Source organism: Enhydra lutris, unplaced genomic scaffold (genome assembly GCF_002288905.1).
Source record: "Enhydra lutris kenyoni isolate GAN:26980312 unplaced genomic scaffold, ASM228890v2 scaffoldscaffold9, whole genome shotgun sequence".
Lineage (NCBI taxonomy): Eukaryota > Metazoa > Chordata > Mammalia > Carnivora > Mustelidae > Enhydra > Enhydra lutris.
In genome coordinates, this window is record NW_019154093.1 from 16,067,151 (window position 1) to 16,077,835 (window position 10,685).

A 10,685-nucleotide genomic window follows, 5' to 3' on the forward strand; every position below is an offset into this window, starting at 1 on the left:
CCCAAAAGACTCCACCAGAAAATTGCTAGAACTGATAGAGGAATTCGGCAAAATCGCAGGACATAAAATCAGTGCACAAAAGTCAATTGCATTTCTATACACTAACAATGAAGCAGAAGAAAGAGAAATCAAGGAATCAACCCCATTTACAATTGCACCAAAACCCATAAGACACCTAAGAATAAACCTAACCAAAGAGGTAAAAGGATCTGTACTCTGAACACTATAGAACACCCATGAAAGAAATTGAAGAAGACACAAAGAAACAGAAAAATATTTCATGGTCATGGATTGGAAGAAAAAATACTGTGAAAATGTCTGTGCTACCTAAAGCAATCTACACATTCAATGCAATCCTTATCAAAATACCATCAGCATTTTTCAGAGCTGGAACAAACAATCTTAAATTTTGTATGGAACCAGAAAAGATCCCAAATAGCCAAAGCAATGTTGAAAAAGAAAACCAAAGCTGGAGGCATCACAATTCTGGACTTCAAACTGTACTACAAAGGTGTAATAATCATCAAGATAGTATAGTACTGGCACAAAAACAGACACAGAGACCAATGAAATAGACTAGAGAATCCAGAAGTGGATCCTTAGCTCTGTGGTCAGCTAATCTTCGACCAAGCAGGAAAGAATATCCAATGAAAAAGAGACAGTCACTTCAACAAATGGTGTTGGGAAAATTGGATAGCCACGTGCAGAAGAATGAAACTGGACCGTTTCCTTACACCACACACAAAAATAGACTCAAAATGAATGAAAGACCTCTAAATCTGAGACAGTTGTCCATCAAAATCCTAGAGGAGAACCCAGGTGGCAGCCTCTTTGACCTCAGCCACAGCAAATTCTTGCTAGACATGTCTCCAAAGGCAAGAGAAACAAAGGGGAAAATGAATTATTGGGACTTCATCAAGATAAAAAGCTCTTGCATAGCAAGAGAAACAGTCAACAGGACTAAAAGGCAATCTATGTATTGGGAGAAAATATTTGCAAATGCTGCATCAGATAAAGATCTAGTATCCAATATCTATAAAGAACTTCTCAAACTCAACACCCAAAGAACCGAAAAAATCCGGTTAAGAAATAGGCAGAAGATATGAACAGACATTTCTGCAAAGAAGACATACAAATGGCCAAAAGACAACATTTAAAAAAATTTTCCACATCACTCATTTGGCATCAGGGAAATACAAATCAGAATCACAATGAGATACTACCTCACACCAATCAGAATGGCTGAAATTAACAAGTCAGGAAACAACAGATGTTGGCAAGAACGCAGAAAAAGGGGAACCCTCTTGGGTTGTTGGTAGGAATGCAAACTGGTGCAGCCACTCTGGAAAACAGTAAGAAGGTTCCTCAAAAAAGTTATAAATAGAGCTACCCTACAACCCAGTGATTGCACTACTGGGTATTTATCCAGAGGATACAAATGTAGTGATTTGAAGGGACACATGACACCCCAGTGTTTATAGCAGCAATGTCCACAATAGCCAAACTATGGAAAGAGCCCAGATGTCCAATGACAGTTGAATAGATAAAGAAGATGTCATATTTATATACAATGGAATATTACTCAGCCATGAAAGAGAATGAAATCTTGCCACCTGCAATGATGTGAATGGAACCAAAGTGTATTATGTTAAGTGAAATAAGTTAGTCAGAGGAAGACAAATGCCATATGATTTTACTCATGTGAAATTTAAGAAACAAAACAGATGAACAGAGGGGAAGGGAAGGAAAAATCAGATGGAAATAGGGAGGCAAACCAAAACAGATGCTGAACTATAAGAAACAAAAGGAGGGTTGCTGGAAGGGAGGTGGGTTGGGGGAAGGGGGAAGTGGGTGATGGGCAATGAGGAGGGCATGTGATGTAACGAGTGCCGGGTATTACATGCAACAGATAAATCACTAAATTCTGCCCCTGAAACTAATAATAGACTATAGGTTAACTAAATTGAATTTAAATGAAGAATTTTTTTTTAAAGTTTAGGAGTATGTAGTGTTTAAAATGCACCTCACATGTTTTGTCCCTCTCCTCATATGTGTTACGTATAGTATTGTCATTCTAACATTGCATGTGCTTTGTATGGATGTCTCCGTCAATGTTAAGATGCACCCTTAGAGAAAATGTATTAAGATTCCTTTTCTTAGGGCCCCTGGGTGGCTCAGTGGGTTAAAGCCTCTGCCTTGGGCTCGGTCTGATCCCAGGGTCCTGGGATTGAGCCCCACTTCGGGCTCTCTGCTCCAAGGGGAGCCTGCTTCCTCCTCTCTCTCTGCCTGCCTCTCTGCCTGCTTGTGATCTCTGTCAAATAAATAAATAAAATCTTTAAAAAAAAAAAAAAGATTCCTTTTCTTCCATCCTTCTTCCCTCCCCCTCTGTCTTTCCACACACCATATACCTGTGTGCACATATACTTAGATATGTGTTTATATTCGTGGCTCTAGATGGTTTCACATAAACACTTTCACTACATAACTAGTTGGCTGCTAGGCAATTCTGCTGTAAAACCTAAGGTCCCCCAAAATAAATGAAGGACATTCATTAGAAAGGCATAATGAAACAAAAAACGAATAACAAAATTAAAAGGCTATTGCAAAATACAAAATATTTTAATACGTTCAAAATGTATAATATAGATTCATGGCAACACAGCACAAATAACTGATTTTATTTTGATTTTTGATTGTACCTCTGCACTTGTCTTCAAAGTCTTTTGGTTATAATATTAGACATTTTGGGTTTGCTTATGATTCTTCATCTTGCTTGGCTTCGCACTTTTTCTTTTTTCACCAAAATTTCATCCTTCATTAAGAGAAGTATTAGTTTCTACATACAAGGATACGTATTTTTTTTAAAAGATTGATTGATTTGAGAAAGAGCAAGCATGAGCAGGAGGGGCAGAGGGAGAAAGAGGGAGAGTCCTAAGCAGACTCCAAGCCAAGTGCAGAGCCCAGTGCGGGCCTGATATTACAACCTGAGCCAAAACCAAGAGCCGGACACTTAACTGACTGGGCCACGCAGGCACCTCACGAGAATGTGTATTTATAACTAAGCCTTGTGTTGCATTGTGAAAGCCTTCCATGCTGTTGTTTGTCCTTAGCATATTGTCACATGTCCTTTTATAGACGTTCCAGATTCTATGGGAAATGTAGGTTCAAAACTCTGAGCCACTGTATAGACTGTTACGAAGGCTAGTATGTGTATGAAGAATGAGAGTACTGGGTGCCTGGGTGGCTCAGTGGGTTAAAGCCTCTGCCTTCAGCTCAGGTCATGATCCCAGGGTCCTGGGATCGAGTCCCGCATCGGGCTCTCTGCTCTGCGGGGAGCTTGCTTCCTTCTCTCTCTCTGCCTACTTGTGATCTCTGTCTGTCAAATAAATAAATAAAATCTTTAAAAAAAAAAAAAAAAAAAAAGAATGAGAGTACTAACTGCATCATTGGAGAAATGAAACCAAACTGCCAAATGAATCGGTCAACCAGTTATTGTTTTCCTTTACAGCAAAATTGCTTTATGGCCAATTAGTTAAGCAGTAAAAATGTGGCAAAAATGCTTATGGTGAAAATATCTCACACACACACACACACACACACACACACACGAGCGCGCAAACACACACACACACACACACTCACTCCTGAACACACACTGGAAATCAGAAATTGCCCCCTAGTGGCAAAGGAAAGAAGGCCAAGTCCTAGATAGGCAGCCAGAAACTTGTTAACTGGTGTAATTTATCATTTGGCATGACTATGCAGTTAGGTCCCTGAGAAGCTTCTGAGCCAGACACCTCTTCTGCCCTGCTGAGGGTCCAGGTCCATGAGGAGGCAGGTTCACACCTTCAGTAAACACTCTTTGAGCATCTGCTTAGTCCACTTGGGTCCTAAGGTCAAGTAAGAGGCTCCTGAGATAAATCTAATTCTCTCTGATGTGAAATTCCCAGTGCAGAGAAGTCTTTAGAAAGCAGCAGTGTCCATGCAGTAAGATTATGCAGTTGGGAGGGCCAGTGGCAGCACAGAGGAAAGGAAATCCTAGGTGGCCTGGAGGAATCAAAGACTTCTCAGGAGAGACAGACGATGTGGGAACTGAAATTGGAGGGATTTCTAGGAGTTTGCCAGGCTGGCCTGGCAGGTGAAGGAGCCACACACACCGAACAACATCAACAGGCCTGAGGCAGCGCATTAAAGGGTGGGGGACGGGGGGGGGGGGGGGAGCATGGGTAGCAGCAACCACTTCCAGGTCCTCAGAGCAAAAGAGCACACCCTCCAAGGAGTGGGGTAGAGAAACAAGGCCAGATGAGAGAGGGCCTGGACTATAATGTTTTTGTTTGTTTTAAAGATTTGTTTATTTATTTTAGAGACAGAGGCAGACAGTACATGAGGGAGGTGAGGGGCAAAGGGAGAGGAGAAGCAGACTCCCCACTCCCCATGCGGGGCTTGATCTAACAACCCCGAGATCACACAACTGAGCCGAAACCACAAGAGTTGGACGCTTAACCCACTGAACAGCCCCTTGGCTGTTTTGATATGACTTAAGGGTCATCTTATCATGTGTGTAGCCGTCAGGTTCCCCAAATGCAGCATCGGGAAACCAGGATCACAGAGCTTATCCTCAGGCTGAGCTCCCAACTAAGCGGCAACTAGAAGGGAAGTGTCACTTTTCCTGCTTTTATTTGCAGGCCACCGCGCAAATGGAAGAGCGTCTTGCAGAATTCATTTCCTCCAACACTCCAGACAGTGTGCTGCCCTTGGCAGATGGAACCTTGAGCTTTATTCAGCATCAGGTGATTGAGATGGCCCGAGACTGCCTGGATAAATCCCGCAATCGTCTCATTACATCACACTACTTCTATGAACTTCAAGAGAATTTAGAGAAACTTCTACAAGATGTGAGTGTCCTTGTGCTGGAACCCTGATACATCCTCCGTGAGGTAGTGGATTATTTATTCCAAGCTAAGAGAAGGGCATTAATGGTGTTTCCAGTTTTCTTAGCCGGCTTGTCACCTCCTTGCTCATATGCAGGACTTACCCCCAAGGGTGGTGCTGATGGACTTCGGTTCCTCCTCAGTTCCTTGCATCACTAAGAGAAACCTGTTTGGTATCCAAAGAACTCAGTTCTGTGGGCTTTTTTTATGATCCCACTTAACTCTGCCTGAGGTTCCAACATTGGTAATATTCATAAATACTTGACTATGTTTGTAACCCAAAGCCTAAAAGTGGCCCCAGTGACTGTGGTGGGTTCTCTTCTAGTGGAAATACTGGGGTAAGCAGAGCCTTCAGACTGCTTCCACTAACCCCGGGGAAAACCAGCCAGGTCTTGCACCGTGGGTTTATCCGTTTGCTAACATTTTGTATTTACATGGTGAGAAGTTTGCTGGTAGGGATTTAGGTGTTTAGAGACCTGATGCTCCCCAATGTGAAAAGACTTCTTGGGAGGCTAGAGATAAAGTAACCCAGAGATGGTCAAGACCAGAGTATACCGTGAGTTCTTTTTTTTTTTTAGATTTTATTTATGTATTTGAGAGCACGTGAGTGCACATGAATGGTTGGGGGAGGAGCAGACAGAGAGGGAGGGGAAAAGAATCCTAAGCATACTCTGTGATGAGTGTGAGCCTGACACAGGACTCAATCCCAGGACCCCAAGATCATGACCTGCGCCAAATCCAAGAGTCTGACGCTCAACCGACTGAGCCCCCCCCCCAGGTGCACCATACAATGAGTTCCTGCTCCAGGGTTTGCTTTCCTCTTCATCTCTACAGTAAGGCGTCCGTTGCCTTCTCCCCTCAAATCACATTTGCCTCATATTACACCAGTGGAGTACAGTGGGGAGAACATGTGCCCCTTCATGTACTAGAGTATTTCCTAATTCAGACCCCTCTTACCTCCAGGCACTTGACCTTGCTCTGGTGTCCAAACAACTGAGCTGAGAACCCAGAGCTGTTGATCAAACAGGACTTCAGTGTGTTAGTCTAGAAATTAGGAGCGAGGAGTTGTTTTGTTTTTAATTAGGAAACAGTTGAATCTAGAGAAAAGATGACTAAAGATGGCCATGATTATTGCTGTCAAATATGGAAGATTTCTCATACATAATAGGTAGCAGATTGTTCCCTGTCCTCTAAAAGGCCTGTAAACCCAGTGGGCAAGAGTCACAGTGAGGAAAGTTTTGATTTAATAGATGAAAAAGTGCTTCCTTCTACAAAAATGCACTTTTTTTTCCTGATTTCAAGAGTAATGCTTAAATTCAAATCTTGTAAAAGTATGACTTGAGCACACTAAATTCACATGCGAATCCCTAGCAGCTCTTCGTTTCTGTTCAAGAGTAACTTTCTGACTGTGGATAGGAATCCAGGACTGTGGCTTTAGGTAAAGGATCGAGCTGGAGTGACTTCCCGGTTGCTTGTATATCTAAGATTGATCTTCTGAAATGCTAAAGTCAGAGCCTTGCCCAAAACCTTCAGGCATTTTCCGAGACTTGTGACCCCATACCCCACACCCCACCCTGCCCCGGGAGTAGGTTGTGCGGTAAGAGCACTGAATACGGAGCCAATGCATTCATCCATTCCCTGATGTGCTGGGTCCTGGGGATGCGTAAAAAAGCTCATTCCATGTTCCAGTTCAAGGAATTTGCTTTCGAGTGGGGTTACAGGCCCATCAAGAAGTGGAAAGAACACCTATCGTTTATTGGAGTGTACTGTGTGCCAACACCACCCTGAGCCCTCTACGTGAATTATCTCACTTTTATGTATTATAGTGATCGTGACTGAGGAGCACTGAATAGTCGAGGTCCATTCTGAGCACAGTTCTGCATGGAAGGTTTGCGAAAAGTTGAGTCTTGACGTGTAGGTAGGAGTTCACCAGACTTAGGAAAAGTTTTTTGTTGTTCTTCTTTCCTTTTTTGTTTTCTGTGAAATTTATCATTTCCACATTAAAAATTTTTTTGAGGGGAAGTATTTTCTTTTTTAACTACATAATGCCCATAGTAGACCACCATCATAAGTCATTAACATGTGAATTTTGAATTAAAAAAGCTACAGAGCCCAAGTTATATACAAATATCTTAGGCAATAATATTTACAAACCTGTGTACAACAAAGCAAATGTAAATAGTAAATGTAACATGAGAGTAATCAAAGGATTCACGGGAACAACAACTTAGGGTCAGTCTGCCCACCAGGAGCTGATACTAGCCAGCCTCTGGAATCCAGCCACTTGTGAGAGGCACAGAGGAACTAGGTACATTCCAGAAATCACAGATAAAGTAGTTTGGTATGACTAGGTGAGGGATGCCTGCAGGGAAAAGTTGGTGGATGAATTTGAAGAGTCAGAATGGGAGAGGTTAGGAGGAGGGGCAAAGGCTGAAGTATATCTATGAGGAACTTAGGTCTTATCACAAAGGCAATGGGGAAATTACTGAATGGTTTTAATTCGGAAAATGACAGGTAAGATTTACATTGGAAATAAAATCACTATCATTTATAGAGCACTCAGTTATCAGGCAATACATGATCTCATTTAATTTAATGTAATCTTCGCACCACCACCAAATCCACAGATGAGGAAACCAAAGCTTTTAAAAGAGGCTGGGTGAGCCCACCGTAACTCTTTTCTTACAGCAGAGCTAGAACCCAAACCCAGGTTTGTCTTACTCCAGAGCCTGAGATCATCTCTTCAGACACTCCATCAACAAACATTGACATCCTCTATGTAAAAGGCCCTGTGCTGGTCTTAGCACAGAAGGGAAGAAAAGGAGCCCCCGTCTCACGAGGTCTCATGAGGCTCTACCGTGTAGCTGGAGAGGCAGACAACTAGTTAAGAAATGACATGTGGTACCATGTGATTTGAGCAACAGAACATAGAAAGGGGAGCAGTTACTTCTGGTTCTTGCATGTTTGGTGAGGGGTGGGGTACAGCCAGAGAACCTAGATGAAGATTCACAGTTGATATTTGGGCTAAATCTTAAAAGAATAAAACTCATTTATTCTATTTACCAAGTGCCCAGCGTCTCTCTTCATATCATAACCAATTTTTTTTAATTTTTTTTTAAAGATTTTTTATTTATTTATTTGTCAGAGAGAGAGAGAGAGAGATCACAAGTAGGCTGAGAGGCAGGCAGAGGCAGAGGGAGAAGCAAGTTCCCTGCCGAGCAAGGAGCCCGATGTGGGACTCGATCCCAGGACGCTGGGATCATGACCTGAGCCGAAGGCAGCCGCTTAACCAACTGAGCCACCCAGGCGTCCCCCAATTTTTTTTTAAATGGTCCTTATCTGCTATTATTCTTTCCTAACAACCTGTTCGCTGCTTGGTCTTCTGCCTTCTACTTTCCCTTCCCACCATTCCTCTAAAACTGTTTCAGGCAAAATTCACCAAGGAACAAATCAACCAATTGCCGAAAAGATCCTGTGGCCTCTTTCCATCCTCATCTGTCTTCACAACTCCTCAGAGCTCTGCACCACGAATACCTCTCCTGGCCCCTTTTCCCCACTGGGGGTCATGACACTGTTCTCTCCAGTCTTACAGTCTTGCTGCCCCTTTACGAGTTCCTACTCTGCCCAGCTCTTAAATGCTGGTGTTCGTGTTGGAAGGGCACACAATTCTTGTTCTCAGGGTTGTAAATTCAAGCCCCATATTGGATGAGAGATTACCTTAAAAAAAAAAAACACCTTTTAAAAAAAAAAGTATTAAATGCTGGTGCTCCGCACGGCACCACACTGCGTATCTATCGGTTCTCCTCCTCCTCCTTTCTTCATGCTCTCCTTGACAGCTTCATTTCCTTCTGTGTCTCCCGTTGTCGCCCATACACTGAGCGCACCCACCTGACTGCATTCCTCCCTCCCGGTTCTCTTTAGCTCCGGCTTCAGAAAGAGGGTTCCACTTCGGCTTGGCAGGTCGGCTAGTATTCTTCGGTTGCAAGTAATATCGAGCCAGCTCAGAGTAGTTTAAGCAGGAAGGGAAACTAATTACCAAGATGAAAAGCATGGGTCTTCAAGAATTGAAGACAGGAATATAACCAGGCCGTGAGGGACCAAAACCAGAAAGCAGAAGCTGGGGGAAGCTCAGGAAGTGGTCACTGTGCTCTCATGCTATTTTCCTCTGTGTCTTTGGTAGATGCAGCCATCCCTTTTCACCCAGTAGTAGCTTATATGGTCCTGCCACGCTGATATTAACCGTTGTCTTTCCATCCATTTTTAAATTCACAGGAGAGTCATCCACACTGGTCAGCTCCTGGAGGTGGGCTGGAAGGGGCAGCCACACAATCCAGGTGTAGCTGCTAGATGTAAGAGCGGTTTCTGTAAAAAGGAGAAAGGCTCCTGGGCTGGGTAGATACCCAAGGAAGTATCTAGTATAGGTTAGTATAGGCCCCTCAAACTCTGCACGTGCAAAACAGAGCTTTTCCACCCGCCCTTACCCGAACTACTTACCTTCTTATATTTGTTTCATTTGTGGGTTCGCTGAAATGCCCCTGAACTTGTAGCTGCATTTCCCTTCTCTTCTTGCTTCTTCCAGCCCCCAGGTCTACTCAGTCCTCCACCGCAGAAATGGCCCCAGGCTGTGTCTTTCTCTCCATCCTTCCTGTGGGGCTTTCTGGCTTTCTCATGTATGTTACTGCAGTAGCCCCTTCATGGATTTTTTTCCCCCTTTTCGGCTTGCACTCTTCCATGCACTGTCCACACCACAGCCAGAGTGATCTTTCTAAAATGATATCGGTTCGCCTCCCTCCTGCTTTGAAGTCTTTCTGTTCCTGACATTCTGCCTGGGTTGGGAAGTGAACAGTGAAAGCTCCCATGAGAGTTGCCCCAGCTCAAGGGTTACACGTGCCTTTATCTGTTCTGGATGGAGGAACAGATAAAGGCACGTGTTTCTGTGACATCCCGTGGTGTCATGTAGTGTCCTAGAGCTCCCTGTCACGGTGCACTGGCTTTCTCTAACTTCTTCATTTTGCAGAAGTCTCTGTACCACCCCACCGTTTCTCCCCAGAGCCAGCTCTGCCCAGCCCCAGCCAGCATTAGCCCCGCCATGCTGTGCCAGTGGATTGCTTCACCAACCTTTGTCTTCCCTACAGGCTCACGAGCGCTCAGAGAGTTCAGAAGTGGCTTTCGTGATGCAGCTGGTAAAGAAGCTGATGATTGTCATTGCCCGCCCAGCTCGACTCCTGGAATGCCTGGTGAGCGCACTCCCGGGAAGGTTGGGAGGGGGTGGGGCGTGGAGCGGAAGTATCCTACTACCAGCAAAACTGCGGTAATCCTTATTTAATATGATCTGCCAATGTGGGGGCCCAGACCAATTCCTGTGAGGAAAATGGCTGCTCCTGAGGAGTATTAGTCTGGTCCCCTCATGGCCAGCAGGCCCCAGGTGAGTGGGGGTCTGGGCTGTCAGGAGCATGGAACAGTTCCCTTGGCATAGGTCGGGTCCTTCACTTCACCATACCCAGCACTTTACTGAGCACCTACTTTAGGGCAGGCGCTGGGGACACAGACATGAACAAAGCAGAGTCCCTGATCCTGAGGTGCTCCCTCTGTCGTGCAGTTAGTCTCTTAGTGCCTCCGATGGGATAGGACTGCTGTACTGTCCTCACGGCTCTCCAGCCCCTAGCACACAGAGGGTGCCGGTAAATATCTGAAGGCAGGTCTACGTGTGTGTGTGTGTGTGTGTGTGTGTGTGTGTGTGTGTGTGTGTGTGTG

General features: G+C 44.4%; 1 protein-coding gene across 5 annotated transcripts in view; it reads left to right on the plus strand.

The window, feature by feature from the left end:
- LOC111143196 (microtubule associated serine/threonine kinase 2) overlaps nucleotides 1-10,685 on the plus strand; it is a 211,087-nt gene that overhangs the window by 187,243 nt on the left and 13,159 nt on the right. For all 5 annotated transcript variants that reach the window (XM_022496734.1, XM_022496735.1, XM_022496738.1 and 2 more), the window contains 2 exons: nucleotides 4,686-4,895; nucleotides 10,067-10,168. In XM_022496734.1, coding sequence (XP_022352442.1) covers nucleotides 4,686-4,895; nucleotides 10,067-10,168 — 312 coding nt within the window. The remainder of the gene's footprint in view (nucleotides 1-4,685; nucleotides 4,896-10,066; nucleotides 10,169-10,685) is intronic.